The 22,608-nt window shown below is 30.8% G+C and overlaps 4 protein-coding genes and 1 long non-coding RNA gene across 10 annotated transcripts; 2 read left to right on the top strand and 3 right to left on the bottom strand.

The window, feature by feature from the left end:
* Positions 1-159: 159 nt before the first annotated feature.
* LOC122515747 (atlastin) lies at positions 160-11,028 on the top strand. 3 transcript variants are annotated; one of them, XR_006303371.1, is made up of 9 exons: positions 5,726-6,116; positions 6,305-6,382; positions 7,375-7,634; positions 7,826-8,605; positions 8,741-8,962; positions 9,158-9,372; positions 9,464-9,530; positions 9,950-10,327; positions 10,546-10,672. XR_006303371.1 is itself a non-coding variant. In XM_043633179.1 (8 exons), exons 1-8 carry the CDS (start codon positions 831-833, stop codon positions 10,678-10,680), a joined length of 1,812 nt encoding a protein of 603 aa, XP_043489114.1. In that variant the 5' UTR covers positions 160-830; the 3' UTR covers positions 10,681-11,028. The 3 variants fall into 3 exon arrangements, 2 of the variants coding, with proteins under 2 accessions (XP_043489114.1, XP_043489103.1); XM_043633179.1 differs by lacking the exons at positions 5,726-6,116; positions 9,950-10,327 and adding an exon at positions 160-885 and having other exon boundaries at positions 10,546-11,028; XM_043633168.1 differs by lacking the exon at positions 9,950-10,327 and having other exon boundaries at positions 10,546-11,028.
* Positions 1,351-5,634, bottom strand: LOC122515802. Its single transcript, XR_006303383.1, has 2 exons — positions 4,746-5,634; positions 1,351-2,154 (listed from the first exon to the last, which is right to left on the bottom strand). It is a non-coding gene; the product is annotated as an uncharacterized LOC122515802 (long non-coding RNA).
* Positions 11,029-13,174: 2,146 nt separating the features above from the next.
* On the bottom strand, positions 13,175-14,374 carry LOC122515771 (peptidyl-prolyl cis-trans isomerase FKBP4-like). Its single transcript, XM_043633212.1, has one exon. The coding sequence runs from the start codon at positions 14,293-14,295 to the stop codon at positions 13,432-13,434; it is 864 nt and encodes a 287-aa protein (XP_043489147.1). The 5' UTR covers positions 14,296-14,374; the 3' UTR covers positions 13,175-13,431.
* Positions 14,375-15,182: 808 nt separating this feature from the next.
* Positions 15,183-17,617, bottom strand: LOC122515780. Of its 3 annotated transcripts, none has more exons than XM_043633231.1 (3): positions 17,359-17,617; positions 16,214-16,330; positions 15,183-16,097 (listed from the first exon to the last, which is right to left on the bottom strand). In XM_043633231.1, exons 2-3 carry the CDS (start codon positions 16,302-16,304, stop codon positions 15,907-15,909), a joined length of 282 nt encoding a protein of 93 aa, XP_043489166.1. In that variant the 5' UTR covers positions 16,305-16,330; positions 17,359-17,617; the 3' UTR covers positions 15,183-15,906. The 3 variants fall into 3 exon arrangements, with proteins under 3 accessions (XP_043489166.1, XP_043489173.1, XP_043489159.1); XM_043633238.1 differs by lacking the exon at positions 17,359-17,617 and adding an exon at positions 16,756-16,848; XM_043633224.1 differs by lacking the exon at positions 17,359-17,617 and adding an exon at positions 16,470-16,570.
* Positions 17,618-18,681: 1,064 nt separating this feature from the next.
* On the top strand, positions 18,682-22,560 carry LOC122515760 (UDP-glucose 6-dehydrogenase). Of its 2 annotated transcripts, none has more exons than XM_043633192.1 (6): positions 18,682-18,955; positions 19,472-19,967; positions 20,068-20,265; positions 20,504-20,950; positions 21,086-21,241; positions 21,349-22,560. In XM_043633192.1, exons 2-6 carry the CDS (start codon positions 19,506-19,508, stop codon positions 21,523-21,525), a joined length of 1,440 nt encoding a protein of 479 aa, XP_043489127.1. In that variant the 5' UTR covers positions 18,682-18,955; positions 19,472-19,505; the 3' UTR covers positions 21,526-22,560. The 2 variants fall into 2 exon arrangements, with proteins under 2 accessions (XP_043489127.1, XP_043489134.1); XM_043633199.1 differs by having other exon boundaries at positions 19,476-19,967.
* The last annotated feature ends 48 nt before the right edge of the window (positions 22,561-22,608 follow it).

Below are 22,608 nucleotides of genomic sequence, written 5' to 3' on the forward strand. Positions count from 1 at the left end.
CCACCCTGTCATTCGACCGCGAGACACCGACTTTTATTACTTATTTCGAAATCGATTCTTTTTGATCCTTTCGTCTCGTCTTTTCTCGTATCTCCGAGTCGTGGGCTATTTTTATTCGTTAAAACACTTGCTTTTACAATGGTTTCCCTCGTTTTGCGAGTGTAAAATTCGCGCACGAAACGATGCACCGCCGCGGTACAGCATCCACCATGGGGGATCTGCAACCGTGCCACCACCGACCTCGAATCGCGTACGCCGGCGAAAGTAGTGCCGCGCGCGCTTCTCCACCGAAACTCCTACGAGACACCGACCTCGCACGATCGACGACGAACTCTATCGAGAACGACCGCGCGCGCCAATTTTGATGTTTCCTTCGTCTTCCATTGTTTTTTTTGTTTTTTCAAATTCCAACTACGTACCAACTCGCATTCGAATTCCCTCTTCTTTCATTCTCCTTGTATTTTCGCCAGTTTTATACTTGTCGTTGTATCGTTATTTCCAAAATTACAATAAAGTTTACTTCCTATAAATAATGTATATCTAAAATATATTATATATACAGAGAAAAACATGCTCAACGGTTTGACATACGTTTTCGATGTGTTAACCACGATTATTGAATTATTTTTTCTTATCTTTAATTATCCTATATCTCTTCTTAAGAGGACCTTTTAGTAAATACGAATGTTTAATCTGTTTTTTTGCGTTTGTAGATCGAATAATAATCGACTGTCGGCCAACCGAATTTGATTCGAATACGCTGTTATCGTTGGAGCCAGCGGTGAGGCAGGCGCACGCGACAACGGAAATGACGGCATTCGTATTTCAACATGGCGACTACTGAACAACGTAAACAGACTGGCAATTACGGGCTCTCGTATGTTGGTAAGTATTATCCGTATTTCTTGAGGTTATTCGACAACGTTAAGCTACTATTTGAACGTACGAGATTAAGAAAGGGACGAACAACGAAGAAACGAACAAAACGCGTGCATCTAGGCGATTAGCAAATGTAATCCGTGCCGTAACTGTTTTGACCGTGGCTTTTTGACATTTTGTCATTTCAGTGGTAAGATGTTTACTCGTTTCGTGCATTGCATCATTCTTTACTATTTTTTATCCTTATAAAAGTTCTTATAAAAAAATTCAGCAGCGATGAAGACGATGACGACAACGACAAACGTCGTGGCCTTTGTTCTTTCGATTCGATCCTAGTACATCGATGCGTTTTCATCTCACTCGTCATTTCTCGAAAATCTACGTATTTGTTTTTCGTTTCTTTCGAGAAATCTCGTATCATTCGAATTAATCGACAAATCTAAGAGAATATAGAAACTTAATAGAAATGAACGATGGGAAATAATCGAAGGATATATTTGTAATAAATAAGGTGTTTGTTTTTTTTTAGAGGTTATAACGTGTTTTTATAAGATACGATCTTTGCTTTTATATCATACAGCTTCCTTAGTGTAGAATTTCATGTTCTTCGTAATCGTTGACATAACGAGGTGTAAAAATAGAGATCTCGTAGCTCGACTCGCACGTAAGAATGCGAGAAGTGAACGAAGATTGGGTTAAAGAAATAACATATCTCGCATATCCATGACTAGCAAGTGCTGCCCCCGCGTAACCAAGAACGTGACTATTACATCTCCGCGAGGGAGCTTTGAACTGTTTTACTGTCGCTCAAGTCTACAAGGCCTTTTCTTCGATTACTCAGCGAATTCACTAACGTATTTAAACTTTTTACCTATGTATATATGCAATAAGCATACGTGCGTCGAGCTCCAAGAACATTTATTTTTTATTACATATTATTTTTTATACTCTTCGTTTCACTCTCTTGTTCTGATCATTTCAATAAAAAATTGTATTATTTTGCGTAACGTCACTGAAAAACATGTTTTCGATCGTTATCTTAGAAATTATAAATACATACTTAAAAACGATTACTTCACGAGAGTCGTTTTCTTCGATGCGTTTACATAATAACTAACAATAATTTCCAGCACACATTTTCGAGACGATTTTTCCAATGAGACTTCGCGAATATCGACGATTGGATTTTGTTTTTATTTCAAAATGAACCGTCAGGATTCGAGGAAAACTGGTTATTTCGGTATTGAAGGCCATATTCAGTTGGTAATAACGTTCCTGCAAACATTGAATACTGTTGTAATTAATCATGCGAATATAGAATCTCGTTCGCGTCATATTATTCGCCGTTCAACACGATACGAGGCGGAATTTTTCAAAGGACGATTTCAAATGGTCGGTTTTAATATTTCGTTTCACTACCGGCACAGTCAAAAGATTAAAAAAATATTCAAAGGAATTCTTTTTATTCCTGCGTCCTGAAATACATTACATATTTCGAAAAGAAAAATAAAACGAGAGAGAAAGACGGACAAATATCTACATAAAAATATCCAATCTTCGGAAATGAAAATATTTATCTCTGCGTTTCTATATAAATGTCAGATTAACGCATGTAGGATTTAATTAAAAAAGTAGCATCGAACTTTCTTCGACTCTATTTTCTATATAAATCGAGTTTGTTACGTGCAATTGTATTTTGATTATTTTTCTACTATTTTGAGCGTGCATATATATATAGTACATATTATATTTATTATATTCGCGCGCAAGAAAAGAAAGAAGCAATATCCGCATTGCGAGTATAGTTGTTCAGTTGCGGAACGCTAACGCCAAATTATCAGAGGTAGGTTCGCGAGGGTTATATCGTTTGAAATTAAACGAAAGCCGCGACAATGAGAGAAGGGTGGAGAAGGGCGATCGCGGTTTCAAAGCCGATGGAACACGACCGGTGGAAAGTACAACCAAACATACTACCTATATATATATATTTTGTATATATCGTACATACATACGTATCCGTATTTCGTATAGGAAATGAGACTCGCATATTGGCATACCTATTTTGATCGTACACGTGGCGTGTGTTTTATTGAATAGTGTGTCGCTAGCGTTACGCGTTGTGTATCGAGTGAAAACGAGTCGACTTCGTTTCTCGATAGTTTATTGTTACTCGTACTCTGTCGCGTTGTAGGGAAAGAGAAAAAGTAGAAAAGAGAAAACAATAGCTAACAATACATGTCTACAGCGTATCGAGCTACAGCCGTACGACAAATTTCTCTTTTCTATGCGAACAGACGGTATTAGAGACTAATTTCGAGTAATTGAAAAATAATACCTTTTCAAATGCAATATTGTAATAGTAATCTCAAATATTGCCTCAGTTTCATGCAGAAATACGTTATTAGACTCAACATAGTTTTTTATCGAATCGGAAAATAAGGGAAGTTTAAAGGATTACTTACATCTTGTGACACGTTAAATGTACGCATCTAAGGAAAAAATCACCTAATCAAAAAAAAAAAAAAAAATAATAACTCGACGAAAAACTGTAGCCTTATATAAATTTATTATAGTATGTACTATAATAAAAGCATAATGGATCTTCTTCGATTTATGGCTGTGATTGCGCATCTAAAATGCAAAAATGATCTAATATAATAAATTTGTCTCTTCGGTGGTGCAATATTGGCAACAACGATACAATCCCATTCGATTCTGGCATATTTCCTTGGTAATTAAGCTTGTACTATTCAATCAAATGAATTCGAAGCTAATCAATATAACGACGGTAATTAGCAGTCCAGCGAGTCGATTAAAAAGGACGACTTTCATGCGTTTGTATATTGAAGTTGCCCTAGGCATTCTATCGATGTCATTTTGAAACTGTTAATCGCAAGTAGTATCGATTTTTGCGAAATATCCCAACGAATTTATGAAGAAATTTTCAGCAGAAATGCACGTCAATATTTCATCCGTCCAAGTTCTAAAGCATAGGACCAAAAAGCCACATCGTAAAATAAAAACGAGCACCGTTATGTACCCGTGCGGATGCGTTTTGTAGACGCGAGCACCGTCTATGCAATCTCCTCTCTAAATTCTGCTTGCACCAATATTTTGGAGACAACCATATTTTTGCCATTCTCTCGTAAATCTCGCAATCCTGTTCTAGGTGATCTTTTCTTTCTTTCGTTTTTTTTTCGTCCCTTCATCGAATCATCGCGCAAAATAGCGCAATCAGCCATGAATTTCGTTTTAATGACATTTCGCTGAATGTTCGACCGAATTAATGAACGTTTCGATAGAGTTATAATAAGTGTAGACCGAATGTAGTATGCAAATAATGAATCAACATAGGATATGCGTCCCATCAAACACATTTGCTTCGTATAAATATTTGCGACAGAATTTGTGTCGACTCTCAGAATTCTTCCCTAGTAGGTGGGATATATTGCATATAATTACGAATAAGCGAAGCGAAGCGAGAGTAGAAAAAGTGACGTCTGTTTCTAAAGCACGCGTTGACGCGATCGGAGGACCGATTATAATCGGTCGAGTTGAATTGCATTTCCTGACTCTTTTCGCTAGAGATGAGATCTCGACTTTCTATGGAAACCCCTTTTTTCAATCATACAAAAGTGCAAAATTTATTTTTGCTCGAGAACTTTAAGAACCGCGATTACGTTATAATTCTTTATGGTCGAAAGTATATATAAACTCAATGACGAATAGTTTTGTAGTTTGAAGATTAACGACTGCGGAGATGCCCAAAGGGGATATCAAAATCTTAACTGGAAGAACTTTCCCGGCTTGGTCGTAAAAAAAAGAAAAAGGAAACGAAAAAAGAGAGGAAACGTCAGCTTACTTACTCAAATATTGTAAATACGAGCATGGAAAACGGGTCATAAGATTGCATCGTAATATCGCATCGTAATATCGCATCGTAATATCGCATCGTAATATCGCTTGCTTGTCACGGGCTCATGATCGTCGCTCGTTGATTACATCTGACTCTTCCAGCCTATCTAAAAAGATTTCAATTTCTATACAACCAGTTTTAAATGGCACTTTTTGTCTGTGATCGGTGTCCTTTCAAATAGTTTTTTCTTTTTTTATTCCTTATAATTAGTTTGAAAGAACCACGTAACGTCAGCTAGTCGTATATCGTACGTAAGAAACTGACACGATATAAACGTCCACAGATCAAGAGTATGTCCAAAGGTTAAGAATGACAACGTGGAAACGTGTTTTCTTCGTTTTTAATTGCATGTAATTAAGCTTCATGAATAATTGTCAATATAATCTCGATTTCTCGAATGGAAATAAAACACTTTTTCCGCTTTAGATTTTGACAAATATCGCGTTAACAATCTGCTCAATAATAAAAGAAAAGAAAGTCTTTTGAAAACGAATCATACTCGCATGCGTACAATAGTCGTTTGCTAATCGCGAATTCGAGCACGAGCTTGTAACACTGCGACCGAGAGTTAACGAGATTTCTCTGCTATTTATCGACTATGAAACGATGCCAATCCGCCAAATAATCCTACGCTTATTCTACTCTTTTTTTCCTTTTCTCACATTCTATATACACTAAGCCGTTATAATAATATCCGTATTCTTTGTAGAAATATTTTCGATATACATAAAAATATCGTAGAATATTTCAATATTATCTTTGGACCGTCGAAAGAGCAAAAAAAGCGAGTATAAGATGCACTTGTATAGAAATTGGTGTAAAGTCTTGTTGGATTTTCACAACCCGGCAACTGTGGGATGCTGCCAAATCCCGAAACTCGATGTTCGCGCTACTCGCAGCAGCTTGGAGGTACGGTCTTCTCCACCACTGCTCACCGGGATATTTCTGGTCTTTATTCGCGCGACTTGTTAGTGCGCGATCGTACGTGCACCGTTCGTGCGCCGTTCGTGCACCACCTTTTTCTAATCGCGATTTTTGTTCTCCTCCTTCACCGAATGTAAACCCGGAAGAAATATGAGCGAGAAGAAACACGTTCCGCCGAGCCGGAAACGACCCGACGACATTTCGAGATTGAGATCGAGGGAACCAAAGAGACCACCCAGAACAAAAGTCAATCAGTCTCCTGTCTCCGATCTAGGATACTCTTCGTCTTCGCGTCTTCCAATTGTCGCAAAAGATAGAAAGGAACATGAGGAAACGAACAAAACTCGAACTCGAGTCAACGATAGGCGGCCTATCTCGGAACTTGACTCTATTAAAGGTTTTCAACGTTTCTTCGACAGTTCTTTTTGGAAAGAGGTCCTTGGTTTAGATAGCTAAACTCTTCTTTTTCTTGATACATTGTTCTTGCCATTTGTCCGGATCGACCTTTCGACAAAATCCCTTTTTTCTACCGAAAAATGTCAACTTCGCGATTAGAGGGGATCTTTCAAAACTGCTTTTTTTCAGGCGGAAAAACTTCGATGACGACTCTCGATGAGAACGTGAATCCTGTACCACGGGAGTTCCAGACAATGGATAAAATTGGTGAGTTTTTTCTTCATCGTGACAAATGAAAAATGTAACATTACGTAATTATAAGCATAATTCGTCAGAACGATCAATGTTATTTTCATCTTAATGGGAATTGATATAACAGTCGATTACAAAGTAAAATTATGTTAACGTTAACATTGCATATCGTGTGATCGAACGATTATTATATTATTATGATATTGTTTTATTTATAAACGTATACATATGACACATGTAATTACGTAAAATTCCAAGATGAATTCGTTATTACATCTTCTTGCACTCATTTTTAATTTCTCCTTGGTATAAAATTATACATACTTCCTAACTGCGTTATCATAGAAAATAAATAACTGTATGTAATTGCATAGTTTTCGTCCTTTTACTGTACGTTTATTCGCGCAAAAGTTTAATTACGGAATACTTACGATATGAATAAAGCAAAGGGCGCGTGCTTTGCAAAATCTTTTTCCTAGATCTCTCCGTATATTTACGGTTAAAATATCTTACGTTCGTTTTATGCAACTTGAAAAATGTACGAGTACAAATTATATACTACAAATTCTGACGATGAGCTTTATTTCTGTTCTCACCTTTGTTTTATTCTTACCTTTCCTTTTCTACTATCGCGCCATGTTTTTCTCAAATGACTTGTCATAATATTATTCATTTACGTATGCATGTTATGTATATATCCCTTTGTCTTTTGTGGAATATAATAAATTTACGATCGATTAACAAAGGTCGATACTAATAGAAGTTTTAAATTTTATGATAGTCACGTTTCATTTGGAAATACTGCTTATTGAACTACGATATTTCTTTGTAGACACTGCTGCATTGATGCAGCTTATATGTAATAAATAACAATAAAACTAAATTATATTTCTTTCCTAATATTTAATGATAGATCATTAAATATGAAATATTTGTAACTTGTTTTGCAATTATCGTCATCTATATTTTCATATAAATTTTCTAATATCTCTTTTTGTATGATATAGATTACTTGGGAAAGAGAGAACGCATAGAGACAGTATCTATGAACAATCAAAATGAAGATACAACAGATTTTGGATATCCGGTACAAGTGGTACTTGCACAGCCTGACCATACATTTGAGTTAGACGAAGAGGCGTTGTCCAAAATTCTACTTCATGATAATATAAAAGATAGAAGTGTCGTCGTCGTGTCCGTGGCAGGTGCATTCAGGAAAGGCAAAAGTTTTCTACTCGACTTTTTTCTTCGTTATATGAACGATAAGGTACTGACATATTTAATGATATTATTCTAACGTATATATTCGTATACATTTATTTACATTGTTATAAAATTGTTTATGCAAATTTTCTTTAAATATGCTCTCTTTTTGTTTCATGTTTATGCTTCGTTTCGTGGATGGAAATGGAATAACTCGTATATGCACTGCTTTTTCAAAATGCGCAAACATAATAGTACAGTAAGGGAAAAAGTTCTGATTCTTGGTTGGGTAAAGACGATGAGCCTCTAAAAGGATTCTCGTGGAGAGGAGGATCTGAAAGAGATACTACAGGAATATTAATGTGGTCGCAAGTTTTTCCTGCTACTTTACCCAGTGGAGAAAGAGTTGCTATAATACTAATGGATACGCAAGGTGCTTTTGATAGTCAGTCAACTGTCAGAGATTGTGCTACAGTCTTCGCGTTAAGTACGATGTTGTCTTCTGTACAAATTTACAATTTGTCACAGAATATCCAAGAAGATCATCTTCAACATTTACAACTTTTCACCGAATATGGTAGACTAGCTTTGGAAAAATCAGGAAGTACACCCTTTCAAAGTTTGCAGTTCCTAGTAAGAGATTGGTGTTACCCATATGAAGCTGATTATGGCGCAGAAGGAGGACAGAAAGTATTGCAAAGAAGATTAGAAATATCTAATAAGCAACATCCAGAATTACAAAGCTTAAGAAAGCACATTAAGTCTTGCTTTTCGGATATATCTTGCTTTCTTATGCCTCATCCAGGTTTAAAAATCGCTACAAATCCCAAATTTGATGGTAGACTATCAGAAATTGAATCAGAGTTCAAAGAACAATTAAAAGTTCTTATTCCAATGATACTAGCACCAGAAAATTTGGTCACCAAAAAGATTGATGGCCAAGTTGTAAAAGCCAGAGATCTGCTTGAATATTTCAAGAGTTATATCAAAATTTATAAAGGGGATGAATTACCGGAACCAAAAAGTATGCTTGTTGTAAGTATAATCAATAATTTAGAACTAAAGTATATATATACATATATATTTTTTTACCTTTTGTAATTATTTAAATTATCTTAATAATATTTTCTTTATTTGATCTCTTTATTGAATTGTTATTTTTTTTTTCAGGCTACAGCCGAAGCTAATAATCTGTCAGCCGTAGCTGAGGCAAAAGATGTATATTTACAGTCGATGGAAAATGTTTGTGGAGGAATTAAACCATTTTTGGCTACTGCTCTCTTAGATGCAGAACATCAGCGGTGCATGGACAGTGCTATACGTCACTTCCAAAATAAACGAAAGATGGGTGGAGATGAATTTAGTCAAATGTATATGGAAAAATTAATTAAGGTACTTGTAATACTTTTTAACAGTTGAAATTTTGATCCTAGGTACCCGCTGTTACTAGTCTTACTCTCTCTCTCTTTCTCTCACTGCACTATATGGCGCTGGTTTTATGTATTATATAATATTTAGTTGCGAAAAAATTATTCTTTAAATGAAAATTTGTCATAAGAGATCAGTTTTGTATCTATATTATTCTAGGATATGGATGAAGCTTATCTTCAGTTCAAAGCGCACAATGAAAGTAAAAACATTTTCAAAGCAGCACGAACTCCAGCAGTGTTCCTCGTGATAGCAGTCACTATGTATATTTTATCTGGTATATTTGGACTGGTTGGTTTATACGGTATAGCGAATACATGCAACATAATTTTGGGCATTGGATTACTTACATTCGTTTTTTGGGCATATGTAAAGTATGTTAAATTTCATATTTTCTCTTATATTTGCAAGTATGTCGTACTATAACCTTATATCTAAATATGTCTTAATATTAAATCATTATAGGTACAGCGGAGAATTACACGAAATGGGTACGCGAATAGATGAACTAGCAAATGCTATATGGGAAAACGTAAGTCTTCATATTATCTACTTACTATTTCGAGTCTTGGAACTAATCTCAAATACGTATCATGCAAACGTGAAATTTTTATCAATAGAAATTATGTTACTATTCATAAAATTTCGTATGATCATATAAAGATTATAAAATTCATTAATCATTGACTTGTAATACATCTAAAAAATAGAAGTAGTTAATTCATCACAAATCTGAATTTGAAACTTCGTTATAATAATAATTTGTATTGAGATATCTAACGCATAGGAAAATTATTCAAATGTTTAAAGCCTATTTTAAATATTGTATATAATGCAATAAGCACAAGCATATATACATATATATCGTATGACCGTATTTATCATACCGTGTATTAATCATAATTTCCGCGCGTTATCCTCATTAATACGCACCATTTTTTATTTTAACAGGCCTGGCTATGCGCTCATCTTACTTATAAAATAAGATATCTGATCCTTCCTATTATTATAACTTTGATTGCAATACCTACTTATAAATTTATACATGCCTATCTTTATAAACATCGCTATATCTGATCCCACGCTTCATTTCTTTTTTATATATTCATCATTTATCTTTTATTCAAGTTAAGTTTGCATAAATAAATTTTACCAATCATTAATTATTATTGCTTGTGCTTTAGTTTTAATTTCATTATCAATTTTCTTGTTTGTTTTTCAACGTATATTCGTTTGCAAAAACTCTCTTAGCTTAATTATAAGTTTTGGTTTATTTTCTCCTATAATATTCCTTTAAATTGAGTGCTAACAGGATGACACTTTTGAAAGGTATGCTCTTTGAGAATTGTCTATAATAAGGTCTATAAATATATAATCCTTATATATATATATATACATATACATATAGAAATTCTTTCCATAATAATGATCTTGCTTTTTGTCAGTTTAATGCATAATATAAAATTTTGCTTGTATAATAATCTACGTACTAATAGAAATTACTTTGACATATGGTTAATTTCATACTTATTTTTCTTTTGCTTTAGTTCATGAAAGTACTTTATCAACAAATTGTGAAGAAGTCAATTTCTGTAGCAGTGGTGGCGCAGGCCGCTGAATTGGCAACAAACACGACAATGAACGCCACTAACACTGCCAATGGCAAACCAAAAATATCATAATGATCATTCCCTCCATTTTTGGATATTTTAGATGCATAAAAGCATACGTCAGTAAATTAACACCAATAAGTGGCATAACAAAATTTTCTAATATATTTTCATTTATACGTAAAGCCATAAGAAATTTTCCTTTTTTTAATGATGAAATATGTTTGGATTGATAAAAATTAAAGCGAATGAGAATGTACATATGTACATAATGATCTAACAATATCCAGTATTAGATCATTGAAAATTCCGGCTATTAGTATCGTCTATGATTATTACTATTGTATTGTTATAAATTTAAACAGGTCTTATATTTATAAATAATAATGTTATAGTCGTATAAATTATAATACATTGACAAATACTTTTTATAATTTTTATAATTAGAATATCAATTTTTGGAAAAACTTTTACAATTTTTTATTGCCACAAATTTGGTGTAATTAGTTCGCATTATGTTTGTGCCAGAAACTTAATAATGTACTCTACTTATTTTTTTTATCGAATACAATATAAATAACACAAATTGTTATCATTAACTACTGATTCTATATAATGTTCAAGCCCCTTGGATTCTAATGGGATCATGAATTCTCTTCTTTTGTTTCCTTGTTAATAATGATATGTTATGTTAAAAATCCAATTACATAAGATTTTGTTGATTATATTATAAATGTGACATTCATGATCCAAAATAAGAAAACTATGTGGGGAATCTTATAATATTTTTAATTGATGGTATTATTTTGTATTTTGTATGTTCAAAAACTTTAAGAGATGTGTTATCCAACTATACAAACGCAACTGAGATATACATGCCATATTGATGTAACATGTGACTATGTTAACTCGACAGAATAATAATCTGCAGGGAGAGTCTATATGTTCTGTAAGATTGTATTATCTAATTTAATTATAAGATAAATATTGTTGCCAATGTGGTATTAATATTGATAAAAATTATGTATTGTATATGATAGACTTTATTTCCAAGATTGCTCGTATGAAAAGAAGCAGTAAAACGATACCTGTGATCATTTTTTTGTGAAATGTCTAATGTTATTCTGTATTATATTTAATGTCGTTTAAATTATCTTTATCTTTTTTTTTTCTAATTCTTCAACAAACAAATATTATAAGAAAGCATTATTTTTGATTTTCGAAATATTTATAAATTTTGTATACTATGGAAAAGTCTCAAGAAATAGTTTTCAATTCTATAGACGGTACTATAATAAATATTCATTGAGTAATTGTGGATAATAAAACTCATCGTATGCATGTATCAAAATTTAGTTATCTTGCCAGATAAATATTAATGTATTTTATATTTAATTTTATATATATTTGGTAGTAAACAATTTTAATTTTCAAGCGTTTTTTCGTGTTTGTTTAGATATAATTAAAACATGATGCATGAGTTGAACTAATTTTATTTTATATAATTAGTATTCTTATGACAGCTACAGCATAAAATTTGATATTAATATATTAACAAGAGAATTGATTACAATACAAACAGTAATTTACATAAAATTATAAAACCGTGATGTTTGACAAACAAGAAGAACAATTGTAGTGGTTTTGGCAACATTAATAATTTTTCCTATTGTTATGTTCTCTATTACATATACAGTGTGTGACATACTATGAATTATAAAACTAATTCAATAGGAGATTATAAGTAATTTAGTAATTTCCACTTGCAAACAATAACATTCAAATTTGCATTGAATTATAATTCGTATAACTTTGTTTAATATGTTGCTTTACGTATTGTGGTTCAATCTTTGAAAAAAACCCTAATAATCCTCTGTAAATATTTCATCTGGAAAAAATAAGATGCAAATATGAATAGACACGAATTGTCTATTTATTTAGTGTTGATTAATGTTATCAAATTTAGATTATATTGTAATAGTAGTTAAAATATTTCAACTGAACATAACTATTCATTGATATTGATCAAACAGTAAAATTATTTTTCGGGGATTATTGTAAAAGGTGCCATTGAAGTTGCCCGTACCATATACATGGAGATTTGCAATAACATTTATTTGAAAAGATAAAATTGCTTAAAGTTCTTCTTATGTACATAATTTTAATGTAAAATATTGTAATTCAAATGGAGAAATCCAATATTAATGTGTAAATTATATGAATTAAGTTGAATTTGCATATTAAATGCTGACATTATTTCTGTTTATGCCATTTGATATGATCGTCAACGTTGTAAGCTTAATATATTTGCAATAGCATTTTAACAATATAAGAAAATAACTAATTCGAATTGTTTAAGTTTACAATAAATCATTTCATTTATTACACGTTCAAGAAATTGCGTGTATTGAATGTATCATTTTTATATTGTGTTTGAATAGAGTTTTTGAAATAATTTTACTTATTAAATGCTTTCATACTAACAATAAAATATTTTCAAAACAATAGAAGGAATCCACATTACAATTATATTATGTTAAACATTCAATTATTTATCCTTTAAATCTTTTTGTACCAATACTGTATTAATACAACATAAAATAAATTTCAAGTGTATCCATGTATATAAAATTTAACTATTAAGTAACAAATGTAGGTAGAGAATTGTTGGAAGCTATATAAATAATACAAATGCGTCAAATATGGTGTAAAATTGTTATGGGCAAAATAAATACGTATTTTTCTATTTATAAAATAACTATATTTATTTTGTATATTATCTGTAAACAATTTTAATCGCATAATTTAAATAATACTCGACGCTTAAGTTCTAAACATTCTCTTTACCATATCTTTACACTTCTGATTTGCTTCTTGTAGTTTTTGATTATAAATTAGAAATTGTTCCTTTGCGGCAACATTGTGAGGCTCTAATGTAATAACTTTTTTCAAATCTGGTACAGCATTTTCAATGTTTTTTAATTTACCGTAAGCTACACCACGTCTATACAATGCTTTAACGTTATTTTTATCTTTATCTAAAATTTTGTTACATAATTGAATTACATATTCATAATTCTGATTAAGTATGTGACATCCAGCTAAATTGTTGTATAAAGTTATCCTCAATGCATTAATATTATTTTCTAATGATTTATCCAATTCTAAATCAAGTATTGGTTCTAGAGTTATTAAAATTTTGCAAGCTTTGCTAAATTTATGAAATGCATCTATGTGTCTTGTTTCTTTAAATAATTTTACACCAACTTCTTTATATTTCAAAGCGATCTCATATTTTTCTTCTGGAGTCCAATTCCAAATTGCTTTAAAAGGTTTGAAATACTTCAGCATTACAATAAAGGTAACAATAACATCTCCTTTTTTAGAAAAATCAGATATACATATGGTAAACAAACTTTCTTCTGCTACCATCATATATTGTATTCCCCTTTCAATTTTTCTATCGATTTCAGAGTTTGCATCTCCTATCGTTATTGTCTTTTCTATATCATCGAGAATTTCGGTATGAAGTTGATTTTTTAAATCAGTAATATTCATTCCAGTGACATTTATATCTTGTATTACAATCTGGCATTCACAACGTTCTGTTGGTTTGTTTAAACAAACGCCTTTTTTAAGTATTTCTTTTCTGATAGTCTTATCCCTAGATTCCCAAATATTATCCATTTTGATTAATATGTTTTATTTTCACAAGAAATACAGAGAGAGAAAAGGTAACTGAAAAATATTTGTGTCATTATTAGACACAAATTAAATTAAACATTATGTATTTATAATATGTCACGATTTACATATATATATATTTATATGTATATATACTTGTATATACTCAATATACAGCAAATATATACAGTATACGATAATAACTAATAGTGATGTATATTTATTCGATTCTTCTTAGCAGAGTATAAAATCAACTCTTTTAATTCCTTCAATGTTAAATTTAAAGACAATGAGAAAACAAAGTATATAAAACTTTATTTGAAGCAATTTTGTCCAGAATTAAAAATACGATGACTTCAAAAGGAATTAAATCATACGTATACATTTGAGAAATGAAACAAATGCAAACAATTTAATTCATTTTTAACAAATACTGATCACACTGTAATGTAATAGAGTTTTTCTAATCATTCTTTAGAAAAATATCCTTATAAAAAGAGGTTAACTTTGTAAGGAAAGATATAGTTGCTTATTGACAGTGATGCTGGTACACAAATTATATGATCAACGCCCTCTAGTGATTTAGATATTGGCGGCATATATGACTACGAGACTAATACGAATAAGAATAGCAGGAAAAAACAAATTATAAGTTATTTATAAAAATTGAAATAAAAAAAAAGAAGAATTGTTACAGTATTAAAATTTAAAATGTTTGTAACAAAGTTCAGCTTTTATTAGACGATCTAATCATTTTATATCATAGATGTGCTATATATTGTTCAAATAAATGTTAAATAATCTAAAGTACCAACATGGAAAGAGAAAAAATTATAGAATTAAAAATATAATTATTTGATATTTATACATTTATTTAAAGGTTAAATAAATTTTCATAAGAATTAAATTGTTTTATTTGCTAATATTACATCAAATAGTGTATTAATGCTACATTTTTTCTTTGTTAACTTTAAATTACTATGAATTACGTTGTTTTTAGACTCAATTATCATAATAGAGCTATGTTTACTTGAGGTACATAAGGTGTATTATATACGAGTACTATTACTTTAATGATCTTTCTAAATCAAACATTTGATTCAAAAAGATCTTTTTGTTGCGTAAAATACTTATACCTTTAGCAAAATTAAGTATAAGAAAATATAATTTATATTATTTTGTAGTTATTGGAGCCAGCCAAAAGTATTCAAATTCTAACAATAATACTATTTGAGTATCACATTTAGCTTTTTTTGCTTCATGTATTTCAGATTAATTGTAATAGATAAAAAAATATCTGAGCCATTCATTTGTCGAATTAATTAACTCCATAGAACAAAAAGTCGAGAAAATTGATAGAGTAGTACACACATTGTTGTTTCATTTATTATTTAATAGTCATAAAAATAGTTCTCATTAAGTGATGTTACGCCAAATTATTAAAGAAATTTAATTTGCATAAAAAAAGTTAAATTAAAAGCGATGATAATAAACTTTGCAAAATTTATAAAACTGGAGTTAATTGCTTCTGTGAACAACTCGTCTGTAGAAGTTTTTAGTACGATATATTAGCAACTAATATTACAAATAAATATTCTACATAAATAATTTTCATCATTCTTTTTTCCCTTTGTGTAAAACATGTTCATTGACCATATGATAAAGCATTCCAGCACTTATGCAACCAATTACTGAACCTTGTGCCAGAACTCGAAATTGCAAGAGGTAGAGAGATACTGGCATATTTCCCCGATGTTTGAATTTATAAGCACCTATTACACAAGCTGCTATTAAACTTGCAAAACCTTAAACAAAAGAATATAAGCAATTAGAAATATACTCTTGATAAAAAAATGTTTAAAAGATTCACTGCAATGTGCGTTTTAAAATAGTTATCTGTTATTTAATAGATTATGCATACCAGCCATCAAAAAAGGATTTCTTTTTGCGTGCTGAGTCATTTTATCAGTTATGCTGATTTCGTATGATGTTGATTCTTCTTTTCGATCCATTTTTAATATATAAATTAGTCCCAACTCTATAAACAAGATCAAATTCATAAATGTAACTTTGTACATATAAATTTATTTTGCATCTATTATCTGTTCACTTAATTAACTATTAATCTTAAAAATATGTTAAAACAATGACAATGTAATAAATGCAATATATAATACCAAACGATATATTATCTATCTCAATTGTCATCAATCAAATCTACAAAAACGTCATTCAATTATGAAGAGTCAAGGCCAGCACTAGGCTAATTGTAAGTAACAAGAGGTACCATAGTAATGATTTTTTTTAGTACCAACGCCCTAACAAAAAGTAATAGTATTAAAGAAGATTAAAAAGTCGAAACGTTGGTGATACGAATAGTTCTTTCAAAGAATTGTATTATATTATAATAAAAATTAAAAATTAAAATATTTTTAGTCAAACTGATTTTGGGGTGCCACATACCTCCTAACGGCCCTGTGTAGAGTTATGATATACTAATGAATCTACTTTTATCTATACATATTACGCCATAATTATATGTATTTTACAAATCTTATTAAGAGAAAATATATGATTTGTAAAACATAATAATAGATGCAATAGAAAAAATTAGAAATAATTTAAAAAAAAATATTTTCATTCAGCTTAATCTCATTTAATGTTTTAATATATAACAAGACTACAAATTTTCATTGATCTTGACTTAGTACGTATGTGTGCGCACGCAAGGTTCAGGATCACGAGAATGGACGTACCAATGAATCTATAAGTGTCTATATACATATATATAGATAGATAGATAGAGAGATATCATATGTTCATTCTCTATAATGAATTATATAAACAAATAATATATTAAAAACAATATTATTGAAGTTAATAAATGTATTACTTTAACGTATAAATAAAAAAAGCTAACTAATGTAATTTAATCTATTCTTGCATCACCATATAACATGTTTAATTGAGTTGTTAATCATTTTTTCTGTTCACATGTTTAGAATAAGGTTATAAGATTTGATTCATTATTTTACCAAATGACATATTAAAAATATTGCTTCTTACCTTAAGTGTATCTGGGAGCGAATATAAAATCCAGTTGACTAAACAATCTTCACTAAAATATTAAATTATGTGAAGAAAATAACAACAAATGTTACTTCAATAAAATCAATTCTTACAGTTTAAAATTCAATTAAATCTGTACTTTAAGTTTTACTTCTTCTTAGACAAATGTATAGGCAGTGAGTTTGTGACTAGTACTATTTGATAGTATTACTGCTACTGTTGGTCAAGGTGCTGCTGTTACTTCGTCGTTGAGTCGCGTAGAAGTAAAGAAAACGGCGGGAACTTCATGCGATTTATATATTTCCTCTGATTGTTAGTGTATGTAATACGTGAGATCTTTTGATGAATTAAGAAAGATTTCAATTAGTTTTATTATATATAAAGATAATTTATTTACATCAATTTTCATGAACGTCCCGAAAATATATTTCTGTAATTCATTTTTCTTAAAATACTTCAAATTAATATAAATTGTGTCAATGTAATTAAGACAGGATCAGCGTACGTGCTTCTGATCGGGTACGCATCTTTTACTTTCAAAAATCTTCGGTAAGAACGTGTCAAACGAAACGTAAAACATTTTTCTATAAATATCGAAGGAATTGAGATACACCAGAGAAAGTGTTTCTTGTTATTATATTTTATATTTGTTTTTATACTTTGATCTTTTAATAATTATAATGAAAACATGATCTATGCATTTATATGGAAATGTATTTAAACATACATTTATTTATTTCATTGATACGGTATAAATTGAACAAAAATGAAATTAATTTTTATTGATCATTCTAGATTTTTAAATTATAACATTTTCTTTATTATACATAATCAATTAAAGATAATGACTTAGACGATAATCTCGAATAAATGATGTTATGTAACTTTCCCAGTCCCTTCTACGTATTCTTATAGAAATAATATAAAATCACGTAAATAATTGTAACTTTTTGTACATTTGGATTTACTATAGAATAGAATTTTTAAATTGATGAAGAATAAATATATATAATTTTGTTACTGATTATAATTTAATATATGATTCACGTTGTATATACATAGATCATGTAAAATACGAATCTATGCATTTCATGTGCATATATTAAAGTTAAAATGTATTATAGTATTGTCCAAAATGAACCTTTTGGGCAATAGTTATGCCAGTTAATAGTTAAAAAAGTATTGTAAGAACCTAAAGTTGCATGAAGTATAAAATATATAGAGAGGAAACTTAGCAAGAAGGAATGGCGAGGTTGCCATTTCAATAAAAAGGAAAGTAGTTTAGTAACGTGACAACGTTGGAAGTAGTGGGGAGAAGAGGATTTAGTAACATAACCAGTGAAACAATAAAGGCAGGCAGTGTCTACAGGAACGTCAGTAATAAGAAGATTCAAATGAAAGTAGTTGATCGTCTATCAAATAATCTCGTAATGAGTAATTCTTAGTTTTGTCAACTAAATTGTAATATAATGGCAGCTAGATTCATGTGATCAGCTGGGAGTATCTCTTCAACGGCAGATTTAATTCCATCCTGGAGTAATAATTAGCTACGGGACATCAATTATCGCAGCATTATTGTAATTTTCGAACTTGGGTAAAATATTTTTTGATTTTCGGTATTTTTACACTTGTGCTGTTTTTCAACTCGATACAATGTAGATATGGTGTCCATGTTTAAATGGAAAATGTTTTTACGCCATCAAGTTGAAAAAAAATCAAGCGTTGATTTATTTTACACCTTCTGCATAGCAATCATTTTTATCATTATCTTAAAACTATCATTGAGATAAATGGCTTACAGATTTTGAAGATGGATAAAATTCCTAAAAGAGTATATTCTTGTGCAATATCCGATAGGAGCGTCGATAAAAAAAAAGATTGTTCTTATCGAAAGAATCAATTGTGCATTATAAATTGAAAATTTGTTTGTAAAGAATAATGTACGGTGAAGATTAATTTCGATAAATTTGATAATGAGTGTATATACCTTACACAATTATTTTGATTAATGCAATGCTTGTATTCTGTATCATCAAATATTTAATGTCGAAGTCAATACTTTAACAATATCATATATAGGTAAAGATTTAATATAAAAAATATTTCGTAGGAAGACGGCAATAAGATAAAAATATCAAAGGAAGATGACGATAAAAAAAATCTGTGGAATAGGCGCCGGATACGTTGGTGGGCCAACGTGCAGTGTCATCGCCTTGAAATGTCCTGAAATACGAGTAACCGTTGTCGACAAGAGCAAAGAACGAATAACACAATGGAATTCTGATAAATTACCAATTTATGAACCAGGATTGGATGACGTCGTACGTAAATGTCGCGGTAAAAATTTATTTTTTTCCACTGATATCGAAAGCGCTATTATGGAAGCCGATTTAATCTTTATTTCGGTGAATACACCGACAAAAATGTTCGGTAATGGAAAAGGAAGAGCAGCAGATTTGAAATACGTCGAGAATGCCGCTAGAATGATCGCAGAGATTGCAACTAGCGATAAAATTGTCGTTGAAAAAAGTACGGTTCCTGTACGAGCAGCCGAAAGTATCATGAATATTCTTCGTGCTAATCACAAGCCAGGTGTTTCATATCAGGTAATGTAAATATGTATTGTATTCTATAATAAGTACTTTTATCTTTTTTCTTTTTCACTTTTTTTTAAACGATTATACATCGTATTGAAAATGATTTTAGATTTTATCGAATCCAGAATTTTTAGCAGAAGGAACTGCTATCGAAGATTTGGTAAATGCCGATCGTGTATTAATCGGCGGTGAAGATTCACCCGAAGGACAAGCAGCTATAGAGGAATTGTGTAAAGTCTACGAGCATTGGATACCAAGAGAAAATATTTTAACTACTAATACTTGGAGCTCGGAATTATCAAAGCTGGTACGTTTGGGTCATTATGTTAATGCTGTTTATTCGGTATGCAAAGAAAGTAGTTATTACGTCTTTCTCATGTAATACAATACAGAGTTTCTATTGAATAGAACTAAGTACATGAGAGGTTTATTTTATAGTTCAAATAATAATTATAATCATGTCTTAAATTATATATGGTTGTGCGAAAAGATCTAGCCTATGTTTTCGAAATAACTTGGAACTGTACGATCGTTTACGGTTTTAGGCAGCCAACGCTTTTTTGGCACAACGTATATCGAGTATAAATTCTCTGTCAGCGGTGTGCGAGGCCACTGGTGCCGACGTGTCAGAGGTAGCACGAGCTGTTGGTCTTGATTCTAGGATAGGCTCCAAATTTCTTCATGCATCGGTCGGCTTTGGTGGATCGTGTTTTCAAAAGGATATTCTAAATTTGGTATATATTTGTGAATGCCTCAATTTGCCAGAAGTTGCAGCTTATTGGCAACAAGTAATAGATATGAACGAGTATCAAAAATCACGATTTTCTGCAAAAGTGATTGAGTCGTTATTTAATACTGTCACGGATAAACGGATCACCATGTTAGGTTTTGCCTTCAAAAAAAATACCGGTGATACTCGTGAGTCACCTGCTATTCACGTTGCTAAGACTCTACTCGATGAAGGTGCTGTCTTACATATCTACGATCCCAAGGTTAATTTCTCTTTTTATATATATGTTACTTTGCAAAGCGTGAAATTAAATAAAAAAATTCTTTTTATATGCTTTCTTTAGAACGTCTAATTATTTTACGTATGAAATGGAAAAGTTCTTATTTAATTCTTTTAGGTAGAAGAAATGCAAATTATAGAAGATTTGACGCATCCAAGTATAACGGTTAATCCGAAGCGAGTTAAAGATCGTATTAGTATTTACAAGGACGCTTATACTGCTACCAAGGATACTCACGCTATCGTTTTGTGCACGGAATGGGACGAATTCATGGCGAGTACAATATTTCTTGTATTATGGGACGAATTTACGATGAGTACAATATTTTTTGTATATTTTACGTTTTACAATTTATATTATCAATCTTGTTCATAATTCAGGAACTTGATTACAAAAGAATTTATGCAAGCATGATGAAGCCAGCATATATTTTTGATGGAAGAAAAATCTTGGATCACGACACGTTGCAGAGAATAGGATTTATTGTACAAACAATCGGCAAAAGACTCACGAGAACTGGGATTTCAAGAGTATGGGGAAGTCAAACACAAATGTAAAGTAAAATAAAAAGCTCGTACGTATGCTATTTTAAAGCAATATGTTCGACTTGGAATAAGATCAAATTGAGAACAATGCGAAAAGAAGTCAAAAAGAATTATAGCGATCGAATGATTACGTATCGGCTGTGGTGGCATGTGCAAAAACGGAAAAAGTGATAAAACTTTTTATCTGGCTGTATCGTATCAGTTACTTTGGAAATTGGCATATCATGTTAAATAAACTTACCGGAGTAAGAAATATTTGCCAGAAAAATGCGTAACTAGTACGAATATAATGCTGCAAAAATATTTATAAGAATATTTAAACAATTTCACGGCACTGAACTTTATATATTTGTCATCAAACCGCGAGGATAAAAATATTTTACAAATCGTTCCACTGTATTTAAACGTTATCTAATCGTTACTAAGAATATCATTTTTAAATGACAGTGTACATTTAAAAAAAACCTTTAGTATTAAAATGTCTGATTTAAAGACATTTCGAGGAGGAAATTGCGAACTGAAAAGTGTAAACATCAAAGGATGTTGATGTTAAACGCTGTATTATTGCATTTGTTTTTATAAAAAAAGTCGCCATTTGAGATTTACAGGATCACTTACAAGATTGACGCGAAATGGATCTTGCAAACATTGTTTTTAGTTAAAATATAATGTATTCGATGCATTTGCTACATGTTATTACGATTCGAAATGAAGTATTCAAGAGAGCTGAATAGAATACCATTAGATAATGGAGCGAAAGTACAATCATCGTCTCTTACGTTCCTATATTGCATACGGATCGGAAATGTTCTTTCGTCGTGGCGTCAAAATGATTATCTATTTAAAGATCAAAGTTTTATAGGTATTTAGTAGTTTAATATAGTTATTGAATTCCATTTATCTTTGCGTCCTGCATAACTATTCGTGATAAGGATTATTCATTTGATTTTACATTTCTATCTCTACTCTTTAATTAAGATAACAATTTGTATACACTTTTTACAACGGTGTAAAACATCGATAGCAATAAATATACGATTATTGTTATATTTGAAATATTAATTTTACATTTAAAAACCTATATTTTTTTTTTTA

This window comes from Polistes fuscatus, unplaced genomic scaffold (assembly GCF_010416935.1).
Source record: "Polistes fuscatus isolate 324 unplaced genomic scaffold, CU_Pfus_HIC Scaffold1, whole genome shotgun sequence".
In the NCBI taxonomy this organism is placed as follows: Eukaryota; Metazoa; Arthropoda; class Insecta; order Hymenoptera; family Vespidae; genus Polistes; species Polistes fuscatus.